Genomic DNA, 21,030 nt, shown 5'->3' with positions numbered 1-21,030 from the left:
GCAATTTAGGTTGCCATCGAAGTTCAAATCTAACTGTTTATGCAGATGGCTTGGGCTTGGTTTGGCCAGACAACCACCGCATTCAGAGACATGGTGATCATTAAGTTAAAATCTAATAAAGTTATTATTTTCCATTCCATTCCATTCCATTCCATTCCATTCTATTCCATTCTATTCTATTATATTCCATTCCATTCCATTCCATTCCATGGTTTAGTTTGGCCAAACACCCACCACATTGAGAGACATGATGATCATGAAGTTGATACAGACTCCGGTGCCAGAGGTGGCAAACTGCCAGTTCTTCTTGACAAACTCCCAGCCTAAAGACGCAAACTTCTCCATGGCAATCAGTCGAAACACCACCACCGCAAACACTGCAGTCAGCACCAGAGAGATCTGGGGAGTGGACACACACACATACAGACAGATAGAGAGTTGCGGAGGGAGAGGCAGAGAGAGAGAGAGAGAGAGAGAGAGAGAGAGAGAGAGAGAGAGAGAGAGAGAGGAAATATATCCGTTAGATAAATAGTCATCATTTCTGAGGAATAAATAGATGCATGTTATGATGCTAGCAGGTTTTTAAGCATTAAGGCCTGAGGGGGTGTGGTATATGGCCAATATACTACGGCTAAGGGCTGTTCTTATGCACGACGCAGCGCGGAGTTCCTGGATACAGCCCTTAGCCGTGGTATATTGGCCATATACCACAAACCCCCCGAGGTGCCTATTATAAACTGGTTACCAAAATAAATAGAACAGTAAACAAGTGTTTTTGAGTCATACTGTTGCGTCATATGCTGTTTCAGCCAATCAGCATCCAGGACCCAAACTACCTGGTTTATATAATGGGTCTAGTCTGGGATTGTGTGTTTATTGGTGTTAATTGGTTTATTGGTCATATTTGTAAACAATGAATCATTGTTACATGTCACAGTCTCTAGACACTTCCTGTTGCTGATGAGTGATGAGGAACATTGGAAAACAATCCCCAACAACAGAGTCACTGTTTCCAGAGCGTCTGTTGTATTTCTGTCTCCTATCCACCAGGGGGTGGTAGTAGGCAGCCAGAGGCTCATTACCTTATTAGACTTTGAAAAGGTAGGAAACTAGTAAACAGCATTCCAGGATTGGGGTCAGTTACATTACAATTAATTCAATTTAGAAAGTAAAACAAAATTCCAAATCCAATTTTCTTCATTGCTTTTCAATGAAAGCATTAAAGTTTACTTTCAGAATTGACTGAATTGAAAAACGGAATCGACCCAAACCCTGCAGTGTGTACACTGAGGATAGATCCACAGTACAGCCTGATGACTCGTGGTGACATGGTCTTACCATGAAGAAGATGCCGGACACAGAGACCATGAGTCTGCTGAGTTTGTCAGTGAAGGGCTGGAAGGGCTCCGGCTTGCCAGAGATTGGGTTTACTCTCTCCACTCTGGAGTACTTGGCTTCGAACTGGGGACGCAGATTCTCCTGGGACACAAACACACACACACTCCAGTACATCATATCAATAACTCTGATATTTCTGACTGGTCCAATCATAGATACCCCGACCCAGTCAATACTTGACCATATCATAACTACAGTAGTACAAGTTCATGACATATCATATGTATCAACCAGATATTGCTGACTGAGAAACGCCTGAATACTAGTGTACGTACACGTATGTCTCTGACATATCATATTAATATACCAGATATTGCTGACCAACATCTTCCACTACCCAATCAATAGTTTATAAATGACTTGACCGTATCATACGTGACATAATGACGTCATGTAGTAGTTAATATATGCCATTTATGCCATGACTTATCATGTCACATGATATCATATTAATACAGCAGATATTGATGGATAGACCAACCTCTTCCTCCTCCCAGTCGATGAGGTCCCAGTCATAAGTCAGCTCCGCCCTCCTCCTCTTCCAGAATTCCAGGAACACCGTGGCTACAGGGACAACATTCCAACAGAACACGGAACAGGGATCAATCAACATTCCGTGGAATGACTTCATTGATTTATTCCAGTATATAGAAAATAGAAACAGATTCATATAATTGCAATGCAGCTTGACAGAAAGAGTGTTCGAGTTACATGTTGTCTCTTGGGGGTTCCCCGACGTCTCTTGAGGGTGCCCATTGTCGATATCTTTGACAATTGTGGGAGGGCCCACGTTGATATTTAAATTCTTGAGGGGTAATAACTCTATGACACGTTCCCTAAACACAGAAACATTGGATACACAAGGGAATATGGTGATTTCCAATACCGATGCAAATAGCAATGTTTTTTTTAAAATCGGCAGCAGAATTTGGCAGAATTTGAGTCCTTCTATGCCTGTTTAATTTAGCAGTCTGCTGTTCAAAGATGTAGTTTAACATGGACTGACCCACTTCTCTGTTTAAAGAGGAGTAGAGGGGGGAAGAGCAGCCTTTCAGATGGGCCAACACATTTTTCCTCTGAGCCTCGTGTGCTGCAGGGCTGTTGTCTACACTGCCACTAGAAAACTATGCCACTGTAACAGCCAGCCTGATTGGACATAGCCTTGCTGTCCAGGTTTACACACGTTTGTTCCATACGGATGAACGACACTTGGAAAGATGGCGTTACGAGACCAGAAGGGACCAGACCAGAGACATAAATATAATCTGTATATAAACTTCATCAAACCCACCAAGGCAGAACCTCATCTTAGCACCGAACTTGCCTAGCAAACCAAAATTGTTATTGATTGGCAATCAGACAGTCCGTTTGCTCTTTATACAGTGAATGGCTGTGGTCCAGACCTTCCCTGGCAAACTGGATGTCTCCACAGGTCCCCTTGGCCACTCATACACTCACAATAGAGGCTTAATTTACTGTACCCCAGACACACCACTCACAATAGACTTAATTTACTGTACCCCAGACACACCACTCACAATAGCCCAGCAAGTTTCCCCTGAACCGGGGTGATTATTCAGCAGACCAGCCTAACTGACAGGGTGATTATTCAGCAGACCAGCTTAGCTGACAGGGTGATTATTCAGCAGACCAGCCTAGCTGACAGGGTAGTTATTCAGCAGACCAGCCTAGCTGACAGGGTGGTTATTCAGCAGACCAGCCTAACTGACGGGGTGATTATTCAGCAGACCAGCCTAGCTGACAGGGTAGTTATTCAGCAGACCAGCCTAGCTGACAGGGTGATTATTCAGCAGACCAGCCTAACTGACGGGGTGATTATTCAGCAGACCAGCCTAACTGACAGGGTGATTATTCAGCAGACCAGCCTAGCTGACGGGGTGATTATTCAGCAGACCAGCATAGCTGACAGGGTGATTATTCAGCAGACCAGCCTAACTGAGAGGGTGATTATTCAGCAGACCAGCCTAGCTGATCGGGGTGATAATTCAGCAGACCAGCCTAGCTGACGGGGTGATTATTCAGCAGACCAGCCTAGCTGACGGGGTGATTATTCAGCAGACCAGCCTAGCTGACAGGGTGATTATTCAGCAGACCAGCCTAGCTGATGGATGGATCTATTGAACAGTGTGTTTGGCTGCAGCGGCCTACAGTGAGTTTCCTATTGTTTGTAATGGAGTCAAGGCCTCCGTCTCATAATGCACCCAATTCTCTATATAGTGCACCGGCAGATCGATGGTCCCTGGTCACAAGTAGGTCATTATAAACGAGAACAGGGTGCCATTCAGGACACATCCTGGATGTTTTTCCATTTACTGTCCTGGAGTGTGGAGAGAACAGAGGGAAGATTGCTTTGGATGGGTGTTAGAGAATGATGCTGGGACACAGGCCAACAGCCAGGAGTGGTGTTAGAGAACGATGCTGGGACACAGGCCAACAGCCAGGAGTGGTGTTAGAGAGCGATGCTGGGACACAGGCCAACAGCCAGGAGTGGTGTTAGAGAACGATGCTGTGACACAGGCCAACAGCCAGGAGTGGTGTTAGAGAACGATGCTGGGACACAGGCCAACAGCCAGGAGTGGTGTTAGAGAACGATGCTGGGACACAGGCCAACAGCCAGGAGTGGTGTTAGAGAACGATGCTGGGACACAGGCCAACAGCCAGGAGTGGTGTTAGAGAACGATGCTGGGACACAGGCCAACAGCCAGGAGTGGTGTTAGAGAACGATGCTGGGACACAGGCCAACAGCCAGGAGTGGTGTTAGAGAACGATGCTGGGACACAGGCCAACAGCCAGGAGTGGTGTTAGAGAGCGATGCTGGGACACAGGCCAACAGCCAGGAGTGGTGTTAGAGAACGATGCTGGGACACAGGCCAACAGCCAGGAGTGGTGTTAGAGAGCGATGCTGGGACACAGGCCAACAGCCAGGAGTGGTGTTAGCTAACATCAGTGTGATACTGTACTGTGTGGGTTTTTCCTCTCAAAGAGCGCACACACACACACACACACACACACACACACACACAACTTCTCCCTCCTGGGTGTTTCATTGCTAATTACTATTAGACTTAATTAGTAGGGGAGACTGGGGAACAAAGTAACAGTTTTAGAGTTTTACTTAGTATGCAAATAATATTTGATGTAGATTCATAATATATTTTTATGCAAACATACATGTCTTAGCTACCATAACACACTGTATAAAAACTTTCTAGGACACACCTGTTGTTTACAATTCAACCGACAGTGGCGGAAATGAAATACCCTCTTGTATTCCTCACGGGGTTAATTGTAACAGGCTGCGGGGGTTAATTGTAACAGGCTGTGGGGGTTAATTGTAACAGGCTGTGGGGGTTAATTGTAACAGGCTGTGGGGGTTAATTGTAACAGGCTGCGGGGTTAATTGTAACAGGCTGCGGGGGTTAATTGTAACAGGCTGTGGGGGTTAATTGTAACAGGCTGTGGGGGTTAATTGTAACAGGCTGCGGGGGTTAATTGTAACAGGCTGTGGGGGTTAATTGTAACAGGCTGTGGGGGTTAATTGTAACAGGCTGTGGGGGTTAATTGTAACAGGCTGTGGGGGTTAATTGTAACAGGCTGTGGGGGTTAATTGTAACAGGCTGTGGGGGTTAATTGTAACAGGCTGTGGGGGTTAATTGTAACAGGCTGCGGGGGTTAATTGTAACACTGTCTTCAACTGTAAAAAATCATCCAAATATCAGTTTGAAAATACACTACATTAAAAAATATATATATATTTGAGTAATGACATGGACCGCATCATGTTTGCACCAAAAAAAAAAAAATCTCCCATGTTTTATTAGGTAAATGATAAAGACAAGGAGAAGTGGAATCATTCACATTCTAGATGTATTTGAAAGTGAATTGGTTTCGTAGACAGTTTTACTTTCTACTGTATGTATAACGCTCTCTAGCTATTGCAGGTGAAGAAGTTATTTGGTTGTTTTGGAACTCTAAAAGGATAAACTTTGCTATAAACAGATTCAATCTGTTACAGTTGTGTAACGGTAAATGGTGCGTGTGTGTGTGTGTGTGTGTGTGTATTTGCCCTCAAATGATTGAAAATAACCAAATCTATTGTGCCGTTGGATCATGCAACTGAGCGACTATATCCAATCAGTTATTTTTTTAAGCTTTAGGGACTCCAAATACACAGAACAAAAATTTTAAACGCAACATGCAACAGATTTCAAAGATTTTACTGAGTTACAGTTCATATAAGGAAATCAGTTAATTGAAATAAATTAATTAGGCCCTAATCCAGGGTTCTTCAATTCCGGTCCTGGAGGGCCAAAACAATTCTGTTTTTTATTTCTACCTGGTAGTTAATTGCACTCACCTGGTGTCCCAGGTCTGAATTAGCCCCTGATTAGAAGGAGAGGATGAAAAACAGAGGTGTTTCGGCCCTCCAGGACCGGAATTGAAGAACCCTGCCCTAATCTATGGATTTCACATGACTGGGAATACAGATATGCATCTGTTGGTCACAGACACCTTATAAAGAGGTAGGGGCGTGGATCAGAAAACCAGTCAGTATCTGGTGTGACCAGATCTCCTTCACATAGAGTTGATCAGGCTGTTGATTGTGGCCTGTGGAATGTTGTCCCACTCCTCTTCAATGGCTGTGCGAAGTTGCTGGATCCAGAGCATCCCAAACAGGCTCCATGGGTGACATGTCTGGTGAGTATGCAGGCCATGGAAGAACTGGGAACATTTTTCAGCTTCCAGGAATTGTGTACTGATCCTTGCAACGTGGGGCCGTGCATTTTCATGCTGAAACATGAGGTGATGGCGGCGGATGAACGGCACGACAATGAGCCTCAGGATCTCGTCACGGTATCTCTGTGCATACCTATTGCCATCAATAAAATGAAATTGTGTTCGTTGTCCATAGCTTATGCCTGCCCATACCATAACCCCACCGCCACCATGGGGCACTCTGTTCACAACGCTGACATCAGCAAACCGCTTGCTCACATGACGCCATCTTCCTGGTACAGTTGAAACCGGGATTAATTTGTGAAGAGCACACTTCTCCAGCGTGCCAGTGGCCACCGAAGTTGATCATTTGCCCACTGAAGTCGGTTATGACGCCAAACTGCAGTCAGGTCAAGACCCTTGTGAGGACGACGAGCACGCAGATGAGCTTACCTGAGACGGTTTCTGACAGTTTGTGCAGAAATTATTCGGTTGTGCAAACCCACAGTTTAATCAGCTGTCCGGGTGGCTGGTCTCAGATGATCCTGCAGGTGAAGAAGCCGGATGCGGAGGTTCTGGGTTGGCGTGGTTACACATGGTCTGCGGTTGTGAGGCCGGTTGGATGCACTGCCAAATTTTCTAAAACGACGTTGTAGAGAAATTAACTTTAAATTCTCTGGCAACAGCTCTGGTGGACATTCCTGCAGACAGAATAGCAACTGCACGCTCCCTCAAAACTTGAGACATCTGTGGCATTGTGTTGTGTGACAAAACTGCACATGTTAGAGTGGCCTTTTATTGTCCCCAGCACAAGGTGCACCTGTGTAATGAACATGCTGTTTAATCAGCTTCTTGATATGCCACAGCTGTCAGGTGGATGGATTATCTTGGCAAAGGAAAAGGCTCACTAACAGGGATGTAAACAAATTTGTACACAACATTTGAGAGAAATAAGCTTTTTGTGCGTATGGAAAATGTCTGGGATCTTTTATTTCAGCTCATGAAACATTAAAACAACACTTTACATGTTGCGTTTATATTTTTGTTCAGTGTATCGTTAATTTATACTTTTCCACAGCAGTAATAGAAAAGGCTGAAAGAAAGAGAGAGAGAGAGAGAGAGAGAGAGAGAGAGAGAGAGAGAGAGAGAGAGAGAGAGAGAGAGAGAGAGAGAGAGACAGAGAGAGAGAGAGAGAGAGAGAGAAGAGAGAAGAGACAGAGAGAGAGAGAGAGAGAGAGAGAGAGAGAGAGACAGAGAGAGAGAGAGAGAGAGAGAGAGAGAGAGAGAGAGAGAAAAAAAAACCTGAATAATCTCTTTACCTACCCCATATAGCCATAAAGATTGCAAAGAACACAGTTCCTCCATTGTCGAAGAGATGGGTCACCTGTAGAAAAACAGGGACAGTAACAATATTAGCTAGCTGTTGTGTGATAGATCCTCAGGGACAGTAACAGTATTAGCTAGCTGTTGTGTGATTGATCCTCAGGGACAGTAACAGTATTAGCTAGCTGTTGTGTGATTGATTGATCCTCAGGGACAGTAACAGTATTAGCTAGCTGTTGTGTGATTGATCCTCAGGGACAGTAACAGTATTAGCTAGCTGTTGTGTGATTGATCCTCAGGGACAGTAACAGTATTAGCTAGCTGTTGTGTGATTGATCCTCAGGGACAGTAACAGTATTAGCTAGCTGTTGTGTGATTGATCCTCAGGGACAGTAACAGTATTAGCTAGCTGTTGTGTGATTGATTGATCCTCAGGGACAGTAACAGTATTAGCTAGCTGTTGTGTGATTGATTGATCCTCAGGGACAGTAACAGTATTAGCTAACTGTTGTGTGATTGATCCTCAGGGACAGTAACAGTATTAGCTAACTGTTGTGTGATTGATCCTCAGGGACAGTAACAGTACTAGCTAACTGTAATAGTACTTCTGTTTACTACAGTTCTTAGTACACCTACATCATACAGTATAGCTTTCTATTTATAAACCTGAACAGAACAGAACAGAACAGAACAGAACAGAACAGAACAGAACAGAACAGAACAGAATAGAATAGAATAGAATAGAATAGAATAGAATAGAACAGAATAGAATAGATTCAAGGTCTAATTACTGACCTTTGCATAGACACAGCTGTCACTGAGTTTCCAGGGGTTGCAGTTCTCCTCACACATAGGACACATGATCGTAGTGTTGGCCTCACAGATCTCTTTACTGATGGGACAGACATAGGATAAGATATACACTACCAGTCAAAAGTTTGGACACTCCTACTCATTCAAGGGGTTTTCTTTATTTTTACTATTTTATACATTGTAGAATAATAGTGAAGACATCAACACTATGAAATAACACATATGGAATCATGTAGTAACCAAACAAGTGTTAAACAAATGAAAATATATTTTATATTTGAGATTCTTCAAATAGCCACCCTTTGCCTTGATGACAGCTTTGCACACGCTTGGCATTCTCTCAACCAGCTTCATGAGGTAGTCACCTGGAATGCATTTCAATTAACAGCTGTGCCTTCTTAAAAGTTAATTTGTGGAATTTATTTCATGCACTTGAACCAATCAGTTGTGTTGTGACAAGGTAGGAGGGTATACAGAAGATAGCCCTATTTGGTAAAAGACCAAGTCCATATTATGGCAAGAACAGCTCAAATATCAAAGAGAAATGACAGTCCATCATTACTTTAAGACATGAAGATCAGTCAATACAGAACATTTCAAGAACTTTGAACATTTCTTCAAGTGCAGTCGCAAAAACCATCAAGTGCTATGATGAAACTGGATCTCATGAGGACCGTCACAGGAATGGAAGACCCAGAGTTACCTCTGCTACAGAGGATAAAAGTTCATTAGAGTTACCAGCCTCAGAAATTGCAGCCCAAATAAATACTTCACAGAGTTAAAGTAACAGACACATCTCAACATCAACTGTTCAAAGAGGACTGTGTGAATCAGGCCTTCATGGTCGAATTGCTGCAAATAAACCACTACTAAAGGACACCAATAATAAGAAGAGACCTGCTTGGGCCAAGAAACACAAGCAATTAGAGCAGTGGAAATATGTCCTTTGGTCTGCAGTCCAAATTTGAGATTTTTGGTTCAAACCGCTGTGTCTTTGTGAGACGTGGTGTGGGTGAACGGATGATCTCCTCATGTGTGGTTCCCACCGTTGGATTGAGCTGTGGTCGGGAGAGGTTGTGTTTTCTCTAGCAGGAGGTAAGCTTGGCTTCTTATATGGTGTTGAGTAAAGCTTAAACCATGTATTTAGATCGTAGGTAGGTAGTTGTAGTTAGAGTATTGTAGGTAGTTTATTTAGGTAGTTATTTAGGTAGTTATTGTAGGTTTCCGTAGGTAATTATTGTAGGTAAGTATTGTTTACGGCGGAGCCCGTCGAGCACGAGGCTAGCTAGCTAGCGGGTAGCTACTGGTAACGTTCAGCAACGGTGGAGAGTTGTTTCCAATGTTAATGTGCTAGCTAGCCAACGTTTAATTTTTTGCTGCGTTATGAAAGGAACTAGACACGGACACAAATTATCTGTTTAGTGTGTTAACACACTATTGGTAGTTTGTTGTAACCAAGTATTGGTGCTAAACTGTGTGTTATTGGATGCTAGCATGCTAGTTAGCTATGGCGTCATAGTTAGGCATCGTGGGCTGTTGTGGGTAGTTACTGTAGGTTGGCATTGTTTTTCGGCGGTGCCAGGTGTAGCCGAAGCTAGCTAGCTAGCCGTTCTTCAAACAAAGTCAACACAGTGGCCATTGCTAGCTAGCCAACACGACCAGCTAACTGTACTGTAGTAGCTAAATACAATATACTTGTGCTAACTAGCCAACGTTTAATTATTGCTGCGTTATGAAAGGAACTAGACACGGACACGAATGATCTGTTTAGTGTGTTAACACACTATTGGTAGTTTGTTGTAACCAAGTATTGGTGCTAAACTGTGTGTTATTGGATGCTAGCATGCTAGTTAGCTATGGTGTCATAGTTAGGCATCGTAGGCTGTTGTGGGTAGTTACTGTAGGTTGGCATTGTCTTCGGCGGTGCCGGGTGTAGTACTGAAGCTAGCTAGCTAGCCGTTTTTCGAACAGAGTCAACACAGTAGCCATTGTGTGCTGTACTGTGGCAGCTAAATACAATATATTTGTGCTAAGCTAGCCAACGTTTAATTATTGCTGCGTTATGAAAGGAACTAGACACGGACACGAATTATCTGCTTAGTGTGTTAACACACTATTGGTGGTTTGTTGTGACCAAGTGTTGGTGCTAAACTGTGTGTTATTGGATGCTAGCATGCTAGTTAGCTATGGTGTCATAGTTAGCTAGCTGAATAAAGTGGGTTGAGTCTATTCCTTTAAACATTGAACCGCTGTGGTTCACAACAATTCTGATTTCTAAAGGTGGAAGTTGGGAGAGTTTTTTGTTCGGGTGGTTCAGTGAAACAATTATAGTTTCTGAGGTGGAAGTTTTGGTGAGGGAGGCCCTGCTCTCTCCTCTCCCAGATGTTTAGTTCATTTCATTCCGATCTCCTCTGCATTATTGTAGCCATTTGCTACAGCCTGTCAACTATGCCTCTGCCTATCCCTGTTCTCTCCTCTCTGCACAGGCTACACAAACGCCTCACACCGCGTGGCTGCTGCCTCTCTAACCTGGTGGTCCCTGCACGCACCCCACACCTGGAGTTCCAGGTCTCAGGCAGCCTCTGGAACTGCCGTTCTGCTGCCAACAAAGCTGACTTCATCCCAGCCTATGCTAACCTCCAGTCCCTCGACTTCCTGGCGCTGACGGAAACATGGATTACCACTGAAAACACTGCTACTCCTACTGCTCTCTCCTCGTCTGACCATGTGTTCTCGCATACCCCGAGAGCATCTGGTCAGAGGGTGGTGGCACAGGAATCCTCATCTCTCCCAAGTGGACATTCTCAATTTTTCCCCCTAACCCACCTGTCTATCTCCTCATTTGAATTCCATGCTGTCACAGTCACTAGCCCATTTAAGCTTAATATCCTTGTCATCTATCGCCCTCCAGGTTCCCTTGGAGAGTTCATCAATGAGCTTGACGCCTTGATAAGTTCCTTTCCTGAGGATGGCTCACCCCTCACAGTTTTGGGGGATTTCAACCTCCCTATGTCCACATTTGACTCATTTCTCTCTGCCTCCTTCTTTCCACTCCTCTCCTCTTTTGACCTCACCCTCTCACCGTCCCCCCTACTCACAAGGCAGGCAATACGCTTGACCTCATCTTTACTAGATGCTGCTCTTCTACTAATCTCACTGCAACTCCCCTCCATGTCTCCGACCACTACTTTGTTTCCTTTTCTCTCTCGCTCTCCTCCAACACTACTCACTCTGCCCCTACACAGATGGTAATGTGCCGCCGCAACCTTCGCTCTCTCTCTCCCACTACTCTCTCCTCTTCCATCCTATCATCTCTTCCCTCTGCTCAATCCTTCTCCCTCCAATCTCCTGATTCTGCCTCCTCAACCCTCCTCTCCTCCCCTTTCTGCATCCTTTGACTCTCTGTGTCCCCTATCCTCCCGGCCGGCTCGGTCCTCCCCTCCAGCTCCGTGGCTTGATGACTCATTGCGAGCTCACAGAACAGAGCTCCGGGCAGCGGAGCGGAAATGGAAGAAAACTAAACTCCCTGCCGACCTGGCATCTTTTCACTCCCTCCTCTCTACATTTTCTTCATCTGTTTCTGCTGCTAAGGCCACTTTCTACCACTCTAAATTCCAAGCATCTGCCTCTAACCCTAGGAAACTCTTTGCCACATTTTCCTCCCTCCTGAATCCCCCCTCCTCTCTCTCTGTGGATGACTTCGTCAACCACTTTGAAAAGAAGGTTGACGACATCCGATCCTCGTTTGTTAAGTCTAATGACACTGCTGGTCCTACTCACACTGCCCTACCCTATGCTTTGACTTCTTTCTCCCCTCTCTCTCCAGATAAAATCCTGCGACTTGTGACTGCAGGCCGCCCAACAACCTGCCCGCTTGACCCCGTCCCCTCCTCTCTTCTCCAGACCATCTCCGGTGACCTTCTCCCCTACCTCACCTCGCTGATCAACTCATCCTTGACCGCTGGCCATGTCCCTTCCGTCTTCAAGAGAGCGAGAGTTGCTCCCCTTCTCAAAAAAACCAACACTCGATCCCACTGATGTCAACAACTACAGGCCAGTATCCCTTCTTTCTTTTCTTTCCAAAACGATTGAGCGTGCCGTCTTTAGCCAACTCTCTTGCTATCTCTCTCAGAATGACATTCTTGATCCAAACCAGTCAGGTTTCAGGACTGGTCATTCAACTGAGACTGCTCTTCTCTGTGTCACGGAGGCTCTCCGCACTGCTAAAGCTAACTCTCTCTCCTCTGCTCTTGTCCTTCTAGACCTGTCTGCTGCCTTTGATACTGTGAACCATCAGATCCTCCTCTCCACCCTCTCCGAGCTGGGCATCTCCGGCGCGGCTCACTCCTGGATTGCGTCCCTACCTGACCGGTCGCTCCTACCAAGTGGCGTGGCGAGAAGCTGTCTCCGCACCACGTGCTCTCACCACTGGTGTCCCCCAGGGCTCAGTTCTAGGCCCTCTCCTTTTCTCCCTATACACCAAGTCACTTGGCTCTGTCATATCCTCACATGGCCTCTCCTATCATTGCTACGCTGACGATACACAACTAATCTTCTCCTTTCCCCCTTCTGATAACCAGGTGGCGAATCGCATCTCTGCATGTCTGGCAGACATATCAGTATGGATGACGGATCACCACCTCAAGCTGAACCCTGGCAAGACGGAGCTGCTCTTCCTCCCGGGGAAGGACTGCCCGTTCCTGTTAGGCCTACTGCTGCTAGGTAGCTCTCTCTGCTCTCTCCCTCCCCTCTGTCTGTCCTTGATTGCAGGAGTGAAGTCTGGTGTGCGGGAGTCAGGGTTCCAGCTGCAGCTCATTCACCATAATCACCTCAGCCTTTAAGACCCGGTCAAACTTACCACTCATCGTCAGATCATAGTCAAGACGACCATGTTAGTCTCGCTGCCGACTCAACCTGGTTATTTTTGCTCTTTGTGTTTTTGGTCTGTTCTATTTACTTTTTCTCCTGTGCCACAGATATTTGGAACCTGACTCCTGCCTCCGCTTCACTCCTGCCACCACCATCCTGCTCTCCAATACCGGACCTCTCTTTGGACTCATCACGGACACTAGGACATTACGGTACCACACCTGCCCTGATCTGGATCTGTTACCCTCCCTGTAACCTGGACTTGCTCTTCCCATATATTTGGAAACCTGGACTTTGAACATTGTAAATAAACCTGTTAAAACTTCTATGGCTTCGTGTACTTGTCTGCATTTGGGTTCTTATCCAGTTAAATCGTAACAGTATGATCTGACCAACATGAACCCAGCAGACAGTAGCTCGGATACCACCCCAGAGTGCACTGAAATTTGGACTGCCATAGCCAATCAGGGCATTTTACTTGGCCAACATGATACCCTGTTTAAGACGATTGCTGAGGACAGTCAGGTGCTGCTTAATCAGGTTCAATTACTCACCAATCAAGTGTCTGCCCTTACTACCCCTTCAGCCCAGATCAGAGAGCCTTTTGTTCCTGCTCCAGAGCGCTATGACGGGAACATGGGAACCTGTGGCGATTTTTGACTCAATGCTCGTTAGTGTTTGAACAACAGCCCCTCACCTACGCCTCAGAAAGAGCCCGTATTGCCTACCTTATTAACTCTACTAGCGGTTCCGCTCGTGCCTGGGGATCCGCGGTATGGGAGAGTCAGTCGGACATTTGCAACGCTTACGTTGCCTTCACCACGGAGATGAGGAAGGTTTTTGACCACCCCGTACGAGGCAAGGAGGCTGCGAAAGCGGTTGTTCTCTCTTCGACAGGGGGCTCGTAGTGTGGCGGAGATGGCAGTGGAGTTTCGGACTTTAGCAGCAGTGAGTGGTTGGAATGACGAGGCATTACAAGGAGTGTTCATCAATGCTTTGTCTGAGACTTTAAAAGATGAATTGGTGTCATATGATGAATCGCTACGCTGGATAATCTTATTTCACTCACTATCAGGTTGGATAATCGGATTCGGGAGCGCCGCCGGGAGAGGAGTGTTAGTTCCAAGCAACCTGTCTGTCATCAACAAACTCCTCCCTGCATCTTCCCCTACGGAGAAAGCCGTGTCTTCCCGAGTCGATACGAGGAGCACTGAACCCGAAGCCATGGAGGTGGGTCGTGCACGGTTGTCCTCAGAGGAGCGTGCACGTCGTATTCAGGCTCGGGTCTGCCTGTACTGGTCATTTCGTTCCTTCCTGCCCAGTTCGTCCGGGAAAAGGGCCGGCTCATCATTAATGGGAGAAGTTTTGGTGAGCCGAGCAGCGATTCTTCCTCTTCTCCCCGCATTCTGCTCCAGGCATCCCTCCAGTGGCAGTCCCAGAATTTCTCTGTTAGTGCGCTGATTGACTCTGGTGCCGACGAAAGCTTTTTGGATAGAGAGTGGGCTCAACAAATGGATTTGGAGACTGTTCCTATGGACTGTCCGCTGCAGGCTAAGGGTCTAAATGGACAATTGTTGACCCGTATTACCCATCAAACTGTTCCTGTTTGTCTTAGAGTGTCGGGAAATCATCAGGAGAACATTCAATTCCATATTATCGACTGCCCACAGACACCCCCTGGTCCTTGGTATCCCCTGGCTCATAAGACACAATCCACACATTGATTGGGTGACAGGTAACATTGTTTCATGGAGCACATTTTGTCATGTGAATTGTTTGTGTTCTGCTCAGACTCCTGCCAGTACTGTGCCTCAACCTCCACTGGAGTCCATGGATCTCTCTGCTGTCCCTGACGCGTATCATGACCTGGCATCCGTTTTCTGCAAACACAGAGCTACTTCTCTTCCTCCTCACCGGCCTTACGACTGCGCCATTGACCTCCAGCCAGGAGCCCCGCTCCCCCAGCAGTCGCCTGTACAATCTCCCCGGCCGGAGACGGAGGCTATGGAGAACTACATTCGGGACTCCTTGGCGGCAGGTATTATGCGTCCTTCCTCGTCACCTGTAGGAGCGGGATTCTTTTTTGTTGCTAAGAAGGATAAGACCCTCAGACCCTGTATTGATTACCGTGGTCTTAACAACATCACCATTAAGAACAAGTATTCTCTGCCTTTGATTAATTCTGCTTTTCCCCTCCTTCATGGTGCTACCATCTTTACGAAACTGGATCTACGAAATGCGTATCACCTGGTGCGCATTCGTAAGGGTGATGAATGGAAGACTGCCTTCAACACACCCTTGGGACATTTTGAGTATCTGGTTATGCCTTTTGGGTTGTCCAATGCCCCTGCTGTTTTTCAGGCACTAGTCAATGATGTCCTTCGGGACATGTTGAATCGGTTTGTTTTTGTCTATCTGGATGATATCTTGATTTTCTCAGAGTCCTCCCAGGAACATGAACTACATGTGCGCCAGGTGTTGCAAAGGTTGTTGGAGAACAAACTGTTTGTGAAGATGGAGAAATGTGAATTTCATGTGTCTGAGACCTCTTTTTGGGTTACATCTTAGCTCAGGGGGAGTTGCGGATGGACCCAGCTAAGATCTCTGCTGTCACGGACTGGCCAGCTCCCTCTACCCGCAAACAACTTCAACGATTCCTGGGGTTTGCGAACTTCTATAGGAGGTTCATCAAGGACTACAGCCGCATTGCGGCGCCACTCACCGCTCTCACCTCCATCTCACGACCGTTCGCTTGGAATGAAGGGGCCGAATCAGCGTTCGAAGAACTGAAACATCGCTTCGCCTCGGCTCCCATTCTGATGCAGCCGGACCCCGACCGCCAGTTTGTCGTGGAGGTGGATGCATCCGACACTGGGGGTAGGTGCAGTGTTGTCTAACGTTCTCCTGAAGATAACAAACTGCATCCCTGTGCTTTTCTCTCAAGGAAACTTTCTCAGGCAGAGAGGAATTATGATGTTGGCAATCGTGAACTGCTCGCCGTTAAGCTGGCTCTCGAGGAGTGGCGACATTGGTTGGAGGGGGCGGAACAACCCTTCATCGTTTGGACGGATCATAAGAATCTGGCTTACCTCCAGTCAGCGAAGCAGCTCAACCCCCGTCAAGCCAGGTGGGCACTATTTTTGGGAGATTCAATTTTTCTCTGTCTTACCGTCCTGGGTCACGCAACGTCAAGCCTGACGCCCTGTCTCGTGTTCATTCGGCTGTTGATACTGGTAGTAACCCTGAACCCATTTTGCCTCCTACCTGCAGTATTGCAGTCATCACATGTGACATCGAGGGATTGTTAGACAGGCTCAACATCATCAAGCTGACCCTGGGAGGGGTCCTCCCTAACCGGATGTTTGTCCCTGAGTCTGCTCGCTCCCAGGTACTTCAGTGGGCTCACTCGTCTCCCCTTACCTGTCACCCTGGAGTTTCGCGGACCCTTGACTTTGTGCGACGTAAGTTCTGGTGGGCCACGATGGAGGCGGACACTCGAGCCTTCATTGCTGCTTGTACGGTATGTGCAGTAAGAACTCCACCCAGGCCAGCGCTGGTCATCTACGACCTCTACCTATACCCAGCCGGCCCTGGTCGCATATCGCTATGGATTTTGTCACTGGACTTCCCCCCTCGTCTGGTAAGACTGTCATTCTTACGGTGATTGATCGTTTTTCTAAGTTCGCTCATTTTTGGCCCTACCTAAACTGCCTACTGCCAGAGAGACGGCTGATATTTTGGTTGAACATGTGTTCCGCTCTCATGGTCTACCCACGGATATTGTCTCTGACAGGGGTCCCCAGTTTGTCTCCCAGGTGTGGAAAGCTTTCTGTAAAGCTTTGGGCATTACATCCAGCCTGTCCTCTGGATATCACCCCCAGACCAACGGGCAAGCCGAGAGAGCGAACCAGGAGATGGAGACCGCTCTTCGCTGTGTCACTGGGTCTAACCCTGGGTCATGGAGCTCCATGCTCCCCCTGGGTGGAATATGCTCATAACACCTTGACTAACGCTTCCTCTGGTTTGTCTCCTTTTCTGTGTGCTCTGGGTTATCAACCTCCCCTGTTCCCTTCCCAAGAGAGGGAACTGGCGGTACCCTCGGTGCAGTCCCACATGCGCCGCTGCTTCAAGGTCTGGAGGAAGGCCAGGGTAGCTCTGTCCCGAGCTTCGGCGTACATGCAGAGGCAAGCCAACCGTCACCGGTCCCAGGCTCCCGGTTACTCTCCTGGTCAAGAGGTATGGCTGAAGTCACGGGACCTTCCATTGAAGGTGGAGTCTAAGAAGATGGCGCCTCGTTTTATAGGACCGTTCAAGATACTGTCTATTGTTAACCCCTGCGCGGTTAAGCTACAGCTTCCTGCCTCCCTACGGGTTCATTCCACCTTTCATGTTTCCCAGATTAAGCCTGTGTCGGTTAGCCCTCTGTGCCCGCCCTCTCGTCCCCCTCCTCCGCCCAGGATCGTGGGTGGGGGTCCGGTCTACACTGTCCGGCGACTTCTGGATGTTCGCCGCGAGGTCGTGGTTTCCAGTACCTGGTGGATTGGGAGGGTTATGGTCCCGAGGAACGTTCCTGGGTGCCCAGGAGCTTCATTGTGGATCCTGCTCTGGTCCGAGAGTTTCATAGGTTACATCCCGATAAACCCCGTCGGCCGCCAGGTGGCGTCCGTAGAGGGGGGTACTGTTAGGCCTACTGCTGCTAGGTAGCTCTCTCTGCTCTCTCCCTCCCCTCTGTCTGTCCTTGATTGCAGGAGTGAAGTCTGGTGTGCGGGAGTCAGGGTTCCAGCTGCAGCTCATTCACCATAATCACCTCAGCCTTTAAGACCCGGTCAAACTTACCACTCATCGTCAGATCATAGTCAAGACGACCATGTTAGTCTCGCTGCCGACTCAACCTGGTTATTTTTGCTCTTTGTGTTTTTGGTCTGTTCTATTTACTTTTTCTCCTGTGCCACAGATATTTGGAACCTGACTCCTGCCTCCGCTTCACTCCTGCCACCACCATCCTGCTCTCCAATACCGGACCTCTCTTTTGGACTCATCACGGACACTAGGACATTACGGTACCACACCTGCCCTGATCTGGATCTGTTACCCTCCCTGTAACCTGGACTTGCTCTTCCCATATATTTGGAAACCTGGACTTTGAACATTGTAAATAAACCTGTTAAAACTTCTATGGCTTCGTGTACTTGTCTGCATTTGGGTTCTTATCCAGTTAAATCGTAACAGTTCCATGATCTCGCCATCACGGTTGACAACTCCGTTGTGTCCTCCTCCCAGAGTGCGAAGAGCCTTGGCGTGACCCTGGACAACACCCTGTCGTTCTCCGCTAACATCAAGGCGGTGACCCGCTCCTGCAGGTTCATGCTCTACAACATTCGGAGAGTACGACCCTGCCTTACACAGGAAGCGGCACAGGTCCTAATCCAGGCACTTGTCATCTCCCGTCTGGATTACTGCAACTCACTGTTGGCTGGCCTCCCTGCCTGTGCTATTAAACCCCTACAACTCATCCAGAATGCCGCAGCCCGTCTGGTGTTCAACCTTCCCAAGTTCTCTCACGTCACCCCCTCCTCCGCACACTCCACTGGCTTCCAGTTGAAGCTCGCATCCGTTACAAGACCATGGTGCTTGCCTATGGAGCAGTGAGGGGAACGGCACCTCTGTACCTTCGGGCTCTGATCAGTCCCTACACCCAAACGAGCATTGCGTTCATCCACCTCTGGCCTGCTGGCTCCCCTCCTCTGCGGAAGCAGAGTTCCCGCTCAGGCCAGTCAAAACTGTTCGCTGCTCTGGCACCCCAATGGTGGAACAAGCTCCCTCACGACGCCAGGACAGCGGAGTCACTCACCACCTTCCGGAGACATTTGAAACCCCACCTCTTTAAGGAACACCTGGGATAGGATAAAGTAATCCTTCTACCCCCCAAAAAAAATTGTAAAGTGGTTATCCCACTGGCTATAGGGTGAATGCACCAATTTGTGAGTCGCTCTGGATAAGAGCGTCTCTACAATGACGTAAATGTGCCCTTGAGCAAGGCACTTAACCCTAATTGCTCCTGTAAGTCGCTCTGGATAAGAGCGTCTGCTAAATGACTAAAATGTAAATGTAAAAATGTAAAGCATGGAGGAGGAGGTGTTATGGTGTGGGGGGTGCTTTGCTGGTGACACTGTGTGGGATTTATTTAGAATTCAAGGCACACTTAACCAGCATGTCTACCACAGCATTTTGCAGCGATACGCCATCCCATCTGGTTTGGGCTTAGTGGGACTATAATTTGTTTTTCAACAGTACAATGACCCAACACACCTCCATGCTGTGTAAGGGATATTTTACCAAGAAGGAGAGTGATGGAGTGCTGCATCAGATGACCTGGCCTCCACAATCCCCCGACCTCAACCAAATTGAGATGGTTTGGGATGAGTCGGACCGCAGAGTGAAGGAAAAGCAGCCAACAAGTGCTCAGCATATGTGGGAACTCATTCAAGACTGTTGGAAAAGCATTCCAGGTGAAGCTGGTTGAGAGAATGCCAAGAGTGTGCAAAGCCGTCATATCAAGGGTGGCTACTTTGAAGAATCTCAAATATAAAATATATTTAGTTTTGTTTAACACTTTCTGGGTTACTACATGATTCCATATGTGTTATTTCATAGTTTTGATGTCTTCCCTATTATTCTACAATGTAGAAAACAGTAAAAAAAATAAGAAAAACCCTTGAATGAGTAGGCGATCTAAAACTTTTGACCGGTAGTGGATATACAAGCTGCCAGATCAATAACAATATCACTGAGAGTTGTGGGGGGTCCTGACTGGCACCGTATTCCCTTTTTCAGAGCACCACTTTTGACCAGGGACCTACTATAGTAGGCTCTGTTGTGCACTATAAAGGGAATAGTGTATCATTTGGGATGACCACAGGGGGCTCAGGTCAAAAGTAGCGCACTATAAAAGGAATTGGGTGCCATTTGGGACGCAGCCCCCCTGGTGTGTCCTGACTGACCTGACTTGACTAGTGTCCATGGTAAGGAGTCCGTAGAGGAAGACGAGGAGTCCCACCAGAGCTGCAGGGATCAGCATGCCAGTGTACCAACCCAGCCAGGCGAAGTACAGCCCAATCTTCTCCCCAAAGTAACGCCTGGAGAGGATGGGAAAGTCCAATGAACTAGATACATTAGAAAAAAGCTCCCCTCTACACGGTTGGGTCGACCTTTAAATTCAGACCCAGCTGTATTTGCGTGGCAGTCAACAAGTACTTTGTAACCAACCAGGCAAGGAACAGGCGTGGCAGGGAACAAGTACTTTGTAACCAACCAGGCAAGGAACAGGCGTGGCAGGGAACAAGTACTTTGTAACCAACCAGGCAAGGAACAGGCGTGTCAGGGAACAAATACTTTGTAACCAACCAGGCAAGGAACAGGCGTGGCAGGGAACAAGTACTTTGTAACCAACCAGGCAAGGAACAGGCGTGGCAGGGAACAAGTACTTTGTAACCAACCAGGCAAGGAACAGGCGTGGCAGGGAACAAGTACTTTGTAACCAACCAGGCAAGGAACAGGCGTGGCAGTCAACAAGTACTTTGTAACCAACCAGGCAAGGAACAGGCGTGGCAGGGAACAAGTACTTTGTAACCAACCAGGCAAGGAACAGGCGTGGCAGGGAACAAGTACTTTGTAACCAACCAGGCAAGGAACAGGCGTGTCAGGGAACAAATACTTTGTAACCAACCAGGCAAGGAACAGGCGTGGCAGGGAACAAGTACTTTGTAACCAACCAGGCAAGGAACAGGCGTGGCAGGGAACAAGTACTTTGTAACCAACCAGGCAAGGAACAGGCGTGGCAGGGAACAAGTACTTTGTAACCAACCAGGCAAGGAACAGGCGTGGCAGGGA

General features: G+C 47.4%; 1 protein-coding gene across 1 annotated transcript in view; it reads right to left on the bottom strand.

The window, feature by feature from the left end:
* The window catches only part of LOC121540742 (anoctamin-3), a 90,367-nt gene that overhangs the window by 21,449 nt on the left and 47,888 nt on the right, over nt 1-21,030 (bottom strand). The window contains exons 11-16 of the mRNA XM_045217615.1: nt 20,142-20,276; nt 8,254-8,350; nt 7,459-7,519; nt 1,880-1,962; nt 1,339-1,479; nt 235-399 (exon numbers count right to left, since the gene is read on the bottom strand). Coding sequence (XP_045073550.1) covers nt 235-399; nt 1,339-1,479; nt 1,880-1,962; nt 7,459-7,519; nt 8,254-8,350; nt 20,142-20,276 — 682 coding nt within the window. The remainder of the gene's footprint in view (nt 1-234; nt 400-1,338; nt 1,480-1,879; nt 1,963-7,458; nt 7,520-8,253; nt 8,351-20,141; nt 20,277-21,030) is intronic.

This window comes from Coregonus clupeaformis, unplaced genomic scaffold, assembly GCF_020615455.1.
Source record: "Coregonus clupeaformis isolate EN_2021a unplaced genomic scaffold, ASM2061545v1 scaf1147, whole genome shotgun sequence".
In the NCBI taxonomy this organism is placed as follows: Eukaryota; Metazoa; Chordata; class Actinopteri; order Salmoniformes; family Salmonidae; genus Coregonus; species Coregonus clupeaformis.
This window is presented reverse-complemented; position numbering and strand designations above follow the sequence as displayed.